The following is a 15,993-nucleotide window of genomic DNA, read 5'->3' on the forward strand; positions in this document are numbered from 1 at the left end:
GGAGGATGCATTGTGATGCATGAGGCCATGATGGGAAACAAAGTTCACAATCAGTGCCCTACAGATTGCGTCTAAACAAGTTGTGTTCAGAGCAGGCCCATTGAAATTAATGGAACACAATTAGCCATACCCTTAATTTTATGACTAATATGGGATACAATCCTATGTTCTCAAGATGCACTTTGATAACACACATGTCCTAAAATTCAACCAGGTTTACAAAGCTCAGAATAGAAGTGAATGTTTATTCTAATTTATTTGATTGGACTCCTAAACCAGCTGCCCAAATCTTGTTTACAGTAGGGTCAGGGCACCCATTACTGTTTGGAGTCCTAGACTGTGTAAACACCATATATTTAAAGCACATGACTTCCCTCAGACAATCCTGGGAATTATAGCTCTTTGAGGGGTAAACTGCGGTTCCCAGGATTCTTTGGGAGAATCAATGTGCTTTGAATGTATGGTTTGTAACTGCTGAGATTTTCAGGCTGCAGTGATTACTCAGAAATAGTTTCTGCTCTGTTTGATAGCGCTTACTTAATCCATGCATAGGATTACAGCCTTGGTGTCTGCTCATTGAGGCTGGACTGAGGTGATGTATGAACTAGGCCAGTGGTTCTGAACTGGTGGTCTGTGGACCCGAGGGAGTTTGCATAACCCACTCAGGAGGTCTGTGGCACCATTCACAACAAAAACTACCACAGAGATATCAAAATTGTCAACTTTCATCAGTAGGGGGTCCAAGGCTTGGCTTTTGAAAAACAGGGGGTCTGCAGTACTTAGCTAATTGGGAACCACTGAACTAGGCCTAGAATTAAGTACTATGGCCAAAATGTGATGTACTCCAAGCTAGCTCTATATGATGGGGCCTTTATACTTTTGCAAGGGCAATTTACATATACAATAATAAGATGCAATTGCAATGCAATATTTTCATAGGCAAAAGAATGAGGGGAGAGTGCGTCCATTTTGTTATAGCCCCAGTATTTGAGAGATTCACATTCCACCTTTCCATTTGTCATTTCCACCCCGACAGGATAACATTCCAGAATTACAGGAGATATTTGTAATCAATATTAGCAGTGTACAGTTGCTGGACTCATCCCTTACTGGCGGAGGGCCAAGTGTGAAAAGACTTGGCTTAGAAATAGCTGAGATAACAATTGAAGAGAATGATGATCCTAGAGGAATATTTTATTTCAGTGCTGCCAAGGTGAGAACAAGCTGAAAAATGTCAATGCCCCCATGCTGTCGTTATTCTTGGTCTCAGTAATCTGAAACTGACTTTGTTTGTAGATGGTTGGGCTGATTGGGGCATTTTATATCTCAGCTTAAGAAGATGAGATATCACTTGCCCTGAGGATGCCAGTGTGGTGTCCCACAGATGTTTCTTTCATCATCCCTGATCATTGGTCATGTTGTCTGGGGCTGATGGGAGCTGGAGTCCAACAACTGGAGGTCACCACATTGGTCACCCTTGCACTAGCCTTTCAACCACACATGCGACCTCTTTGTTCTACCTTTTGCCCAAGTCATGAATACATTTGAGTTCACAGTCTGTGTCCCCAAATAGCTGAGCTGCGCGTTCATACAATTATTCACATGCAACATTCAGCAAATGTGTAGTCTGCACCTATGCACTCAGCAGTTGACATGTAAAAATCAACAAGTGTATGCTTTTTCACTCAAACGCTTGTACATGTGCAGAGACAGTTTGTACAGTGTAACATGGGAGCAGGCTTACAATTAAACAAGAAAGTCTATAAATAACCATTGTTTCCTGTTTCATCTGAACCAGGAAAGCTATGGCTGCTGGGCTTGGAACATGCCAGATTTTAAAACCAACTTCAAACCATGGTTTGATATCCTGGCTATTCTATGTCAGAAATGCAATCATTATAGTGCTCTGAATAACTGTCCCAAGCTGAATTTAAAATACTGCTTTCTTTTCAGGATATGAGTGGAATGGTAGCTGGCTTTGAGGTTCCTCCACCAGATAATGTTCTGAAGCTACCAGTTGTTCGAGGGGCAGGAAAATTTGGATCAGTAAATCTGTATTGGGAAGCCACACCTGCCACTGCTAGCCTGGAAGACTTCACGCCATCATCCGGGAACCTAACATTTGCTGATGGAGAAGTATGGAGTATGCTGATGCAAAAATTCACAACATTTTAGATCACCTTGTACTCCTTAGTTTCTATGCTTCAATGACTATGTTCTTCACATGATGAATGCAGTTAATCATGTGACAGCCCCATCACATGCTCATCATGATTCCTCTCTTTAAAAAACAAAACAGAACACAGGCACAGCATCGTCTTTCACATATTCACAGCTTTTCATTCCTCATGTGCAATTTGTATGGAAGATTTGAAAGGGATTTGAAAGGCCCCCTGCATAATTCCCTATGTCTATGGCTAGCAAGGTAAAAATGTACCCCAAAAGCAAACACAGTTTTATACAGGTTTCAAAGGTCAGCGCAGAATGTTTAATCTTCCTTTAAGATTTTTTAAAGCACCTGGTACATACACTTGTTGGTTTCAACAAGGACTGTACGCTCTCTGTGTTTGGATTTATGGCAGGGTTCCATTCACTGATTGTATTGTCTTAAGTCGCAGCATGCTTATCATATAATGATATATATCACCTATTTCACAGAGTTTTGTTTTGTTTTTCCAGGTGACAGGAGTGATAGAGATCACTATCATAGATGATGACCTTGTTGAGTTTTTAGAGATGTTCACTGTCACTTTAGTCAGAGTGACAGGTGGTGCCCGATTAGGGGAGGATGTGCAAGTGACTGTCACTATTCCACCAAATGACTCTCCTGTTGGCGTATTTGGGTTTGAAGAAAAGCATGTAAGTGGTACAATTGGGAATGTTTGTGTGGTGCTGGTTGTGTAGCTATTGAATCATCAATTACTTAAAAATGTCAGGGAAATATTGAATGAAGCACCCATCCAAACAAAACTACTTACATTTTATAAAACTTTTATAATGCATACATATTATAAGTGCTGTTGTTGTATAACAAAACCAAAATGTAAAGCTGTGGATCTTGAAATGGCAGCTAATTCACCACAAGAAAGCATGTGGCTGAGAAAGGGAAGAGCTTCTTCTTTTGCATGTTTTTCAAGTAAACTGGAAGTTGTTCTGCCAGTCAACACAATATGTCAGCTGTGGGGCTGCCTCCATTCCTTGTCTCCATATCCCATGAGCCCAGAGGCTATATAGCCTTCCTTTATTCTTTAATCATTTTAAAATTATTATTTCCGTAATTCTATTAGGAATATTTCTTTAGGAACTACAAACCTACCCCTGGGGCTGAGAGCAAAACTAGCTGCTACAGAAAACATGGCAGCCTGTCGCTGAGTTTCTTCACCACCACAATTTAGTACAGCTTGTCTCATGCCCTGGTTTCATGTCATCATGCTGTGTGACTCCTTTGCCCCTGCCAATGATGTAGAAAGGGCTTGGGGAGACACAAAGTTTGATCATGTCATGACACAAAGTAAATTGCAGTACATATTGTTAGAGGAGGACATCATTTCTTAGGTCCTAACTTTTCACTGATAATGAGCTGCTTTGCACAACATGGCAAAACACGCTGTGGCTTAGGAAGACCATGCAAATGTGTTGGCTTGGTGGGGGAAGATGCTCACAGCTGCTTTGCTCCTCTCTGGTTCCTTTACTGCTGTATCACACTGAGCTAATCAAAGGTTTGGCTTTGTGCGTCATGGTTAAGCTCTTTCCACACTAACCATGAAGAGCTTAGCTCACCATTGTGCAACGGTAGAAAAAATGGGGGAGGAGCAAAATGGCTGCAAACTCCTGTCTGGGAGCCTGCATATTCACACAGTCTCCTTAAACCATAGTTTGGCTTCCTGTGTAGCAAAATTGCTTGCATATGGTACGGTATTTTTTAAAAAATGGATTTTTCTCTGTAAATTGAATTTCAAAATTGCTTCTTTGATTTCCATGCATTCCAGTGTTCCAACACAGAGCCTCATTAATCTTTGGTTTGCTTCCTTACCTAGATAGCTTTATTGTTAGAGATGCACATAGTAGAGAAAGGATGTTATTTGTAAGCAGGTTTTTAAGATAGGCATGTTTCAGATCATCCTCAAGCCTGTGGTTGCTAGGAGACTGTTGCGCAGGAAGGACACTAGGTTATGTCCATATGACACTGTAAGTAGTACATACTGAGCAGGTTTATAATTAAATGTAATAAACAAATTCATTTGTTTCACAAATGTCATCACTGTTTCAGATGTCGAAAGGAGAAAACTGAACATTTCCCACAAAGTTTGTAACATTTCTGTTGATGGGTTTTGCTGAATGATTGTTCTGTTGAATCAAATACTAGTATTTTGTATGTTTCCCACCCACTTGAAAAAAATAAAATAAAAGAAGTAGGAAGTATGAGTCACGAATCAGAATGCTGAGTGTAGAGAGCAAATAGATGTTCTAGTTTCTACCTAGAGAGGCTGGTATGTGCACAGAAGTTGGCTGCTGCTTCTATACAGTTCCCTCCTGGCACTGGATCTGTGCATCTGACACTAGGTTCTGTATTGGGGGTTCCAGTACTGGATCAGGTACTCCATGTGTGGTACTTAGAGGATGTTAGTGCTGTCTTTCTTTGGACACCAGGTACTTGGTGTTTTGTTTTGTCTGTGTGTGTGTGTGTGTGTGTGTGTGTGTGTAACTTCCACTTATTTTCCCACATTAGCATCCATATGTGCAAAGTGTGACATATCTGGTCTAACCTTTTATTGCCTTCATTGTTTTAGGTAACCGTGAAGGAGCCCCAGTCAATTGATGATCCTGCCGCAAATGTGTTTCTTACTGTAAGTCGGAGTGAAGGAGGCAAGGGGGAAGTTCGGCTCATTTGGATACTAGAGGAGGCAGCTAAATATGATCTCACTCCTCTCAATGGGACTCTTCTCTTTGCTGAGGTAAACCTACTGTTTTCTACCATTTCCCTTTTTTTCTTTGATGCTTGTGTATCCATCTACCAGTCTATCTGAGGGTCATGGAACTGAAGAAAACAATCTTCTATATGAGGTCCTGAACATGCCTAAATACCCCTGAATCAGCCGTACTTATAGAGACAAATTGTTGTGTTGTTTGGCCCCAATGTGGTGCACTATTTGCACAGTTAACTTGACTCAGAAAGTAAGCAGGAAGATTTATTCAAGATCACCTGTGGTGAGATTGGTCTGGCTTTTACTGCTGCTAGAGAAGGGGTGACAACTTCTCTTCCAAATGAGTCATTGCCACATTTTTTCTGAGGAGTCCATTTTCTACATTCATAATTAGACACCTTCTGCTTCACCAAAGAGCCACCTGAGAGGCTAAATCTGTCTTGTCAGAATGTTGTTTAATTAATTAGATATGGTAAATTTTGCTTAGAACTGAAGGTACATTCTCTTCTGTTAATATACTAAGTGACAGCTGTAAGTTGAACTATTGTCTGCTCCATTCTAATACAGATGGAATCCCAAAAAACCATAGTTTTGCAAGCAATTCAAGATGGTCTGTTGGAAGGTGATGAAAGTTACACAATTCAACTGGTCTCTACTGACGGCACAGAGATCTCACCAATAAATGGTAAACATAAGGGGGGAAAGCCATTTCCACTGAATGTCCAAAGACGATAAGTGCTTGAATTACAGGGAGGCCATGGGGGTCCAGCTGGCCTGCTTTCATGGCTTTCCCCTTACCTGCTGTTTGTAAAAGGTTACAGAGTGGCATAATTTGGGTAAATTTGGGTAGAATTAAGGAGTGGATTTGATTAGGTGGCTCTCCGCCCCCAACATTAAGATAAAAGTCTTTTACTGACCAAGTAAATCAATGTTTATGAGGCCATTAAAAACATGTGTTTTGGTCAAGCTGTGTTTTGAACTTGAAACTAAAAAATGTTGTCCTGAGCATTCACATTAGCTGTTATTCTGATACCTGAGTTCTCAAGGGAGAAATTGCGTTGTGTTTTAACATACTTTGTCCCTCCTGAAATTAAGAGGGGAAGGCTGTGGCTCACTGGTAGAACATCTGCTTTGCATGCAGAAGGTCCCAGGCTGAAAGCCTGACATCTCCAGGTGGGGCTGAGAGAGACCCCAATCCATAGCTGTCAACTTTCCCCCCCTTTTAAGGGACATTCTCTTATTCTGAATAGGATTCCTCGCAAGAAAAGGGAAAAGTTGACAGCTGTGCCCCAATCTAAAAGCCTAGAAAGTTGTTGCTAGTCATTGTAGACAATACAGAACTAGATGGACCAATGATATGTCTCTGTATAAGGCCACTTTCTCTACTCCTATGAAAATAAAGTTTAATTTGAACTGGTATTCAGAGCAGAAATGTAAAACTGCATTCTGAACACCTGCAATAAATTTCCTTCTGACCTCTCAGCACTCAGTAGAGTTCTTGCCTTGCAAACAAACTTATTAACTGCTGAGCACTAAAGCTCTTGTTTGTCTCAGCCAATTAGCATGTAAAATAAATTAAACTGAAAAATAAACTAATGGTACTTTATAGAACAAGTGGTGATAACAAGGATTGCCTTACAGTTTAATTGCAGAGCCTAACGTTAGTGTTTCACAGTGGCAAATTTACATCCCCCCCCCCCAAAGTTTGACTGTGGCAATAGTGAGAACTAAATGAAAACTCAGCTGTGGGTTCTGTTCAGCAAAGTCACTCAGCTTACCAAATGCTTCTGTCAGTGGAGCTGAGAGGTTAGCTGTTTTTTGTTATTCCCTTCTTTCATGCAGCCCCCTAAGCCACCCTAATTCTGCTGTAGAAGGTACCTCAAATCTCTGCAGGTTTTTTCCCCCAGGGCGTGTGTGTGGCTGCATGGTGTGTGTGGCTTCCCTCCCTTATCTACAGACAGGCCAATAAAGCCATTGGATACAACCCAATGCCATGAGGGCCCTGCGAAAAATGTCTCTCTTTTGTATGTGTAAGCCCCTCTGGTTTTCATCCAAAGAGAAAACAGAGTAAAGATTAATCAGTTATGTCAGTGATTTTTGTTTTTTAATTAGGAAACTTTTTTGTATTCACAGGTGTGGCAACCATCACTGTACTGGGAGACCTGGGAGCTTCTGGGATTGTTGGGATAGCTTCATCATCCACCCATATCCTGATCGGCGAGCCCATAGGAAAGTACAATGGGACAGCTTTTATTGGGTAGGTACATCTCTGAGATCTCTACATTCTTTGTAAAACACTGTTGTAATCTATAAATTTGTGTCAACGTAGATTTGCCTTGAAGTAGATCCCACTGCTGTATATATGGAGCTTTCTTTTCTTTTAGGTTTTAAATTAGGTTTTCTTTTAGGTTTTAACAGGACAAAACAGTTAATCTCCTCATTTCACACAGCAAACAAGGGGAGCCAAAAGTAAAACAATAAAAAACCAAAAAACTTTAATCTGTCAGTATAGCCTCTTCAAAAGTATCAAAATCCAAGTCTAAAACATTTTGCACACTGCTAGAAGATGCCTTTGTATCCCCTGTTTGCTTCCATAAACAATAAAACAGGGCCAATCTGTCACAAAATAACTTTTACATTTTGTTCCTTTAGCCAGATGAAGATTATTTGTTAATTTTCCCAACATATCAACTTGCCAAACTGTCTTATGCCAATTAGCTAATGTGTCACCCTTTAGGTCCTTCCAATGTTGAGCAATAAGAAGAATGAGAAGCTTTATAGCAATTTGCAGCTTTATGGGGTTTTTTAATGCCCTAACCTTGTCAAAATGTCACAACCCTGTCCTCTCATTTGTAGAAATCTCAAGTAATTCTAGTAGTTTCCATTCACATCATTCGCTCTCAAAGATAGGACATGCACACACAATTATATCCAAATCCAAATAAAATATTTTGATTATTTTATGGAATATATTTCCAAAAAGAGCTAAACTATTTGCAGTGTCTGTCATGCAGTTTGCTCTCATTGGGGTCTCTGTTCCCATACCACAATCCTGAACTGCCGTGTGCCCCCTCCCTAGCCAAGTATTTGTTAAAGAAAAATGAACTATGCAAAGGTAAACTGTGCAATAAATGCAAGTTTACTTTGGCCCTGAGATTCCCACCATCTGGTGAAAGCTTTAATTAATTTTAATTAACTATGGGAGGAGTCATCACTTATGCTTTCAATTAGACTGGGAAATCTCAGAGTTCTTCCCAATGCTTCTCTAGTTATCATAATATTTTGGTGGGTGACCAGCATGCCGGCATGCCAAGCAAACACCACACATGAGATGTCAAGTGTTCTGATCCCTTTCCAGAGTGCTGCTAGACCAAACCCACTACTTATCTCAACATGTGAGAAGTAACAGTTTTGACCGCCACCACTTCCACAGCCTAGCTGCAAAAGCTTATGATAACAGGTGCTTCTTATGATTGTTAGAGAAGCTGGCAAGGCAGTGATCCATGAAGGGGAAATAAACAATAAACAACAATATATTTTGTGACAATTCACATGAGTTCAGAGATCCAAGAAACGGCTGTTTCAGTACACAGTTTTCCCATTTAAAAAAACCCAATAATTTGCAGCAGCTTTATTTGAAGACAGGGGAAAGATCTGTTTAGGATTGACTGCAGTGTTTGAAATTGAAGGGAGAGCCAAAACCATGAAATCAAACTTGAAACCTGACCATGCTCCTGTCATTGCCTGCAGCCTAGTACGTGGGCCAGGGATTTTTGGAGAGGTCACCGTCTTCTGGAATATAACACCACCCGATCAGAAGAAATTTGCTGAGGTATCAGGAATGTTGACCATGAAAGACAGGCAGTCTGCTGCCATCGTACTGATACAGGTATGAACTACATTTTTTCCCTCCCAGCTGAGCAATCCTATACTCTCATTATATGGAATGGGAGGGGAAAATATGCTGCTGCTATGCGAGGGTAATGCCCTCTGTGTCCTCTATAGACTAAGCCAAAGAAGGGAGGGGAAAACACAACACTATGACAAATCTCCAAATGGCACGAAAAAGCAGTTATGACTGCATCAGTCATGTAAACCTCCAGTGTCCACCAGCAGGAACTGTGCCAATGATGTCCACATGGCACTTGCAACCACAGAAGTAACTAATGAACCATGACAATTGGGAAAAGACCATAGAACTCTTGCCTGCATCACAGCACACATAGTGACTCCATAGTGCCCCTTCACCCCATGACAGCAGTAACCCCACTATTGGGAGTCCCTGGTTTGAATCCCTTTGTGCTGCTCACAGGCACAACTTTGGATCACAACATGCACAGGGGACTAACAACAATGACACCCACAACAACAAAAAATGTACCTATTGGGTACCTATGTGCTCAAGTCCTTACTTGTGCTGCTTTGTGCAAAGTGCTCACTTTTTACGCAGTGCTCTTCTCCACAGTTCCTCTCAATAGAGTTTGCCCTTCTGAGCTCTAAGTAGGCAGGACTGGAGGCCAGAGAAGGATAGCTCCATGCTGTGTGCCCTGTCATCTAGGTTATGGTATTAATTTGTGGGGTTTATATACTGTAGTGGGTGCACTGTGATTGGGTGCTGACTTGCATCATATCCTATGCTATGTTATTCCAATGTGTGTATGATGGCGTTGGGTTTTTTGCAGGCAGATATTATATTAGAGTTATTTCTCCCCTCATCAAATCCAATGGGATGAAATTCCTTTAGTCAGGTCTTTGTGACTGGTCTGCAGGAGTATAGGATACAGCACAAGTGGGATGCTCCTCTGTGCTTCCCCCGTTCCACTCACAACTCCAACCCATTTTAACTATTCTGCAGGTGCCTCTTTGGCACTGTGGCTGCACTGGCAGGCTCTTCTATCAGTGTACTCCAGATGTTGTTCCAGCATAGCTACCTTGACAGTGGCCTATCTGATGTTGTGCCACTGTCACAAGGCTTCTGCTGTATTTGATAGCCCCTTCACTTGTATACATCGAGTATAGGCTTGTGACCGCTGTGTCCCATGTTGGTTAGATTTTGCATTTTGGTTCACATGTAAATGGGCTTTCCATCAAGGTGAACATTGCAAAATTCTTACTGGTTTGTCTGCTTGCATTTCTTTAGGCTCTAGATGACGATGTTCCAGAGGAAAAACATCACTATCAGTTTCATCTAAGTGGTATCAGTGATGGAGGAATCATAAATGAGTCTGCCAGCACAGCAAACATCACCATGGCTGCTAGTGACTTCCCCTATGGGAAGTTTGCATTCTCCCAGGAACTGCTGCAGACGTCTGAAGAAGAAAAATGGGCAAGTGGGGAGTTCACTTATTGTATTTATCTATTTAACAAAACTTATATACCACTTGGTTTGTAACAAAACCTCTAAGCAGCTTGCAAGAAGTAGTAAAATTATTAAAACAGTTGAAAACAAAAGTAAAAGTATTTTAGAAACAGTTAAAAACAGCAAAAATCTAAAACAAAATTCAAGCATGTCTGGGTAGGCTTGCTTAAAGAAAAATGTTTTAAGCACAACGCAGAGTACTAACCACTATACGATCATAGTCATAGTGTGCCTCCACCCTAAAATAATGGTTGTAATGAGTATTGTGCGGCACCTGCAACAGTTATAACATACAGCTGTAATCAACATTACAATGCAACATGATGTAGTGTCATTGGAGCCTTAAGGAATGCTTGTTCTCAACAGGCTAATATCACAGTTGTCCGTTCACATGGATATTATGGGCAAACTCGCCTCTGGTATCAGGCGATGAATGGAACTGCCGTTGAAGGCATGGATTTTACTCTCAAATTCAGAGAGGTTACTTTTGAACCCAAGGAGACTATGAAAACTATTTATGCAGAAATCCATGATGATGACCTCCCTGAAGGTCCTGAGGAGTTTTCAATAGAAATGACAAAAGTTGAACTACTGGGAAGGTAAAAATAAATTTCATTGCACGGGAGAAGATTAACCATGGCGACAGAATTTGCTATATGTGGTACATATATATAACAAATTTAGTAACCCTGGATATCTTACTTGATGTTATGTTTTGGATTCAACTGTAGATTGCAAGATAGAGATTAATGACTGGGTGTTGTTGTTGTTGTTCGTCTTCTTCTTCTACTACTACTACAATTTGCAGTTGCCCAACTAATCTATATTGCAAACCAGGACCAAATCCAGGCTCATTCTCTTGGCATGAAACTATGGTTAGCAGTGCAGCTATGTCTGAACTAAGCCAGTTTGTCACAGGACAAAAACTGGGACACCCAGGAATCTGAGCTTATTGCCTAATTTCTTTATATTTCCCTTCACATACTTTTGCAAGTGGATTTGATTTTACGATAAAAGAAAATGGACTGCAAGTTGACCAACCCCCTGAGATAGGAAATGCCTCAGTAATAAAAATCATTATATCGAAAAGTGACAATGCAGAGGGCATAATTGAATTTGATCCACTCTATACAAGTCTGCAAGGTAGGTTAAGGATATAGCATCATACTGCATTTTAAAGAGCAAATGAATGACTTTATCGTTGTTAATGATGACCTCTGAGCTTGGTGTGGAAACAGATGGTTGAGCACTCTTGCTGGACCTCTGCAGGTCTTTTCAGAATCCCATGCACATGATATGCATGTCAGGGAGAAGCAGAATATTAATGTAATAAAAATATAATAAAACAGTACTATCCATTCAAAATCTTGTACTTGTTTTAGGTTTCGATTTCCTTATTAATTTCTTTGGTGGCATCAATAGCTACAGAAGAATGCAAAAGTGCACTTAAACCTCTCCCCCAAACAGAGTTTAAAGTTGTTTTTTAGCGCCAAGAAACAAAAACATAACTGTTGTGACAGGTACTCTTACAGATGTCCCGTTGATACTATCACCCCTAAAGCAGAAAGTTTTGCTGCTGTTCCTCACAAGATGCCCTTGGCTCTTGGGGATGGTGGGAGTTCAGCCCAGTTCAGCAGCTGAGAACAGCAGTAAGTAGCGATAGCAGCGCCTCACTGTGTGCTGCACTGGAAAATGCAAGGCTTTTCCATGAATCTCTATGGGTTAAATAGCTTGTGAGAAATGTAAAATGAAATGTAACAACAGGGACCTTCTGAGTGATTCTCTCCCTCTGTGGTTCAAACAAGTAGAAATAATCAGCTTTCAAGGATATGCAACAAATGTCTTTGTGAAATAATCACTTTGCAATTCCAATTTTTGTCCTACCAATGGTGGCATTTGGGGGCAATTTCCTAATATTGCCTGAGTACCCCCCCCCCAAACATATGAACTCAAGTAAAAAAATAAATGATATGGCCATATACAAGTATGCAATTTAGAAAATGTCACTCGTTCACTTTGAATTCATTTTTTGTAGTGGAAGAAGATGTTGGATTGATAATGATTCCAGTAGTGCGAAGACGTGGGACTTACGGCTTAGTGACTGCAGATTTCATATCTAGAAGTATTTCAGCTCTTCCTGACGGTGTTGACTACAGTATCATAAATAATTCAGTCATTTTTCATCATGGCCAAAACCAGAGTTTCATCAGTGTCTTAATCATAGATGACGATGAAAGGTAATGATGTTGAAGACTTCTTTGCATATGATAGGGAAATGGATAAGGAGGTCTAAAAATATATGAGAATATCTTTTGAATCATAGAATTGTAGTTAGAAGGGACTCCAAGAGTCATCTGATCCAACCCTTGCAATTCAGGAATTTCAACTAAAGCATCAAAGACAGATGGCCATCCAACCTCTGCTTAAAAACTTCGTTTTAAAAAGTTGCTGATAAACTTTTTTTTTTTTGCTGTAAACAAAATTTTCAGCTGTGAAGCAAACATTGATCAAGAATAAAATAAAGAGCAACCATTATTATCTCAGTCTCTTTTCTGGTTTCCTGTAAATTTCTCTTATGAAGAAATTAAAAATAGAGTTTCTATGTGTCTGTTAAATAAGCTGCAATTACATATATAAATGCAGATCATGCACTGGCAGTTATTTTCCCTTTCTTATGTCTACAGTGTAAACCACCCATAATTAATATTGAATATATGCAAATGTTCTGGTGAATTGCTGGGCATTCAGATTTTAATGATGCCTATATGGAGAGGTCATGTTTGGTAGCAAAATGTGATCTTTTCTATTGTTTCTGGAATAGAGAATATGCTGAGCAGTTTGAAATCCAGCTAATAAGTGCTAGTGGGGGAGCAGTCCTTGGGCTCCACCTAGTGACCCAGATAACTATTGCTAAGAGCGACTCTCCGCATGGGACTGTCCGGTTCCTCAACCAAAGCCGAATAATTATCCCCAATCCTGATATGTCATTGACGCTGTCCTTGGTCCTGGAAAGAACTGGAGGCTTGGTGGGAGAATCTCAGGTATGGCTCCCCGTCTTAAATTAGATGCTGGTGGATTCCTTTTGTAAGGATGCATTTTATTATGAAATGAATGAGATTAAATTTCACACTCCCTCATTTTTCTATAAGATTGTGTCGTATAAGATTGTAAACCAGATTATACAGGAATTGTTTCTGGTCTACGCATCTACTGAATGTGATAAGATTATTTTAACCTTCATTTAGACTAGGTGGTAATTAGGCTATCCATTCCCCACCCCTCTTTCTGTGGTTGTTTTTTTCTGGTTTGTGTGCTTCCCAGTTTTGCAGATTGGTGTATTGCTTGCTATCTTTTACATTTTTAAAAATAACTGATACATCATTAACTGCTTGAGGGTTTTCATGGACAGAAAGGTGGGATATAAACAAACACATGAGTAAAATGATACTCACTGCTATGAGCTAAGGGTTGTTAGATCACTTAAGCCACCTGAGGTTAGAAGGACTGTGCTTCTCTTGCCAATACTCACATGGGAAATAGAGCAACTCTCCAGCCATCCTCCAGTTAATGTCTTTCGTAAAAGGTGCTAGCTGCCATAATTGTTCTATTGCAACTTGCTTATAATACTAACAAACACTACCTTTGGAATTTATATATTTCACAGATTAACTGGGATATTTTGGGACCTAACTCAGACGCAATTTTACCTGCTCTGAACAGTGACATTGGTGACCCGGTGAACGGATCCTTTTATTTTGAAGAAGCAGAAGGTGGTCTGAGAAGCATCACCTTGGAAATTTATCCTCATGAAGAAGTTGAAGTTCAGGAGACCTACATTGTTCGACTGAGCATTGCAAAGGGTGAAACAGAACTGGATCCAAAGGCTGCCAGCATTACACTAATAGTAAATCTTTTTTTAAAAAAAAAATAATTGGGACTGTTTCTGTAGTAAAGCAGGTTGGGTTGCTCAATGTTTTTCCTGCCCAGGAATAGTTGAAAGCTTTGCAACACGAGGAAGGCTCAGCCATTCCTCCTCCCTGCATTTAAAGAATGTGTGAGAAAGTTGCGGAGATACCTGACTAGCCCCACTCCCACTACTGGCACACATAAGAGCCATGTCCATCTGTGCTTTGACCAATATCTGAAGCTATTCTATGCACATACTGATGAATAAAGCTCCTCCTTAGGAAGGTGAATCTTGGCCGAAATAAGAGTTCCTCTTGTGTTGAGGCATTCTGGGAACATGCATGCATAAAGCCCCTTCTCATGCTTGCTGCATTGGCATATTGCGCATATTGACCATGGGAGTGGGGCTAACCTCATGGCCCCCCAGCCTCCCCACCAACACCTCTTTTCAACACATGGAGGCATTTGCAGTTAAGTGAAAATAAGTGGGCATGTTGCCCTACCAAGCTGTTGAGAAGCAGGCACTGATACAGTCAGCTGTCCAGTTTGCCTGGCCATTGTTCTTCTTAGCTAACATTTCTTCTACTGTTTCTCCTTCCTGAACACGAGTGGATCAATGATTTTCTCCATTTCAGATATATTAAACTTTTCTCCCCCCATAGAACAGAATCATTCTAACCTTCCAAACATTTAATTTGCTCTTTTTAAACATTTATGTTTCTCAGCATCCAAAATTATTATTGACCATTGTTGTGTGTGAAGTCAATACACTTGATTTCATTTGCAGAATATGCACACAAAATCCTATTATCACAGTTCAGGTCCTTTAGTAATTCACATGCTGCTCTCATTGTAACCTTAACAAAAACAAGCTCAAAGTCACAGCATATAAGATTAGTTGCATTGTTGTTTGGATCTTATGCCATTTTTTTAAACGGAAAAAGTAAACATGGAATTAATACCTCATGAATTGTTGCTTAAACTGTTTAATTTTTATTTGTCCGACAAGCAAGGAAAGTCAATTATATGCTGTTGTAAACATTTTTAGATTCTGAAGTTTGGTGATCCCAATGGAATTGTGCAGTTTGCCCCTGAATCATTATCCCCAATGTACTACGAGGAGCCATCAGCATCCGAAGGGCCACTACGTATTGTGCTTTTCATAATGCGAATTCAAGGCACCATGGGGAACATTACGGTAGTTTCAACCTTTGGTACTTATTTGGTAGTTTCGACTTTTGCTACAAATTGCAACAGTGTAATCTGAAGTCTTTAGCAGCACATTAATCTCACCCTTGACTATGAAGGTGAAATTAGATCTTATGGAGACATCATGCAATGTATGGTAGATTCGTAAAGTTCTTAACTAAAGTTTCTGAATGTTTTAGGTTTTTAAATTTACAGTATGATCACATCTTACACAAGGGTTCCATGAATCTGCAAAAATACATATACTCAAACTCTTGGAACTGTACCCGCATGAGCATCCTGGTGCTTCCTGGTGCAAAGCAGAGAGCTTAGAAGTTCATTTGGCATTGGGTTTCCCCAGCGCTTTTAAGCTTACTGCCTTGCTTGGGGAATAAAGCCGCCTCCACATGCCAGCTCTGGAGCCCCCAAGATGCTCTTGCAAGATCTCACAGGGCTGTCTGAGTTCCCGCAAGATCTCACAGGAGCATCCCAGATTTGGCACGCGGACTGGACCTTACTTCCCAAGCAAGGCAGAGACCTTAAAAAACTCTTTTTTGCAGCAGGAAACTCCTTTTTAATATCTCCCCCTTGCTTGCATTTAACTTATGTGGCCTT

The 15,993-nt window shown here is 40.4% G+C and overlaps 1 protein-coding gene across 5 annotated transcripts in view; it reads left to right on the forward strand.

Moving 5' to 3' along the window:
• ADGRV1 (adhesion G protein-coupled receptor V1) overlaps positions 1–15,993 on the forward strand; it is a 234,284-nt gene that overhangs the window by 94,425 nt on the left and 123,866 nt on the right. For all 5 annotated transcript variants that reach the window (XR_014539750.1, XM_083576419.1, XM_083576416.1 and 2 more), the window contains 14 exons: positions 1,037–1,213; positions 1,954–2,136; positions 2,680–2,859; positions 4,791–4,955; positions 5,493–5,610; positions 7,059–7,182; positions 8,676–8,814; positions 10,066–10,251; positions 10,651–10,883; positions 11,279–11,427; positions 12,320–12,521; positions 13,106–13,325; positions 13,949–14,188; positions 15,239–15,388. Coding sequence is in view for 4 of the 5 variants with exons in the window: in XM_083576419.1 (XP_083432545.1) it covers positions 1,037–1,213; positions 1,954–2,136; positions 2,680–2,859; positions 4,791–4,955; positions 5,493–5,610; positions 7,059–7,182; positions 8,676–8,814; positions 10,066–10,251; positions 10,651–10,883; positions 11,279–11,427; positions 12,320–12,521; positions 13,106–13,325; positions 13,949–14,188; positions 15,239–15,388 (2,466 nt within the window). In the remaining variant the exon portion in view is untranslated. The remainder of the gene's footprint in view (positions 1–1,036; positions 1,214–1,953; positions 2,137–2,679; positions 2,860–4,790; positions 4,956–5,492; positions 5,611–7,058; positions 7,183–8,675; positions 8,815–10,065; positions 10,252–10,650; positions 10,884–11,278; positions 11,428–12,319; positions 12,522–13,105; positions 13,326–13,948; positions 14,189–15,238; positions 15,389–15,993) is intronic.

The sequence above is a fragment of the Podarcis filfolensis genome, assembly GCF_964270895.1.
Source record: "Podarcis filfolensis genome assembly, chromosome: 11".
NCBI classification, from domain to species: domain Eukaryota; kingdom Metazoa; phylum Chordata; class Lepidosauria; order Squamata; family Lacertidae; genus Podarcis; species Podarcis filfolensis.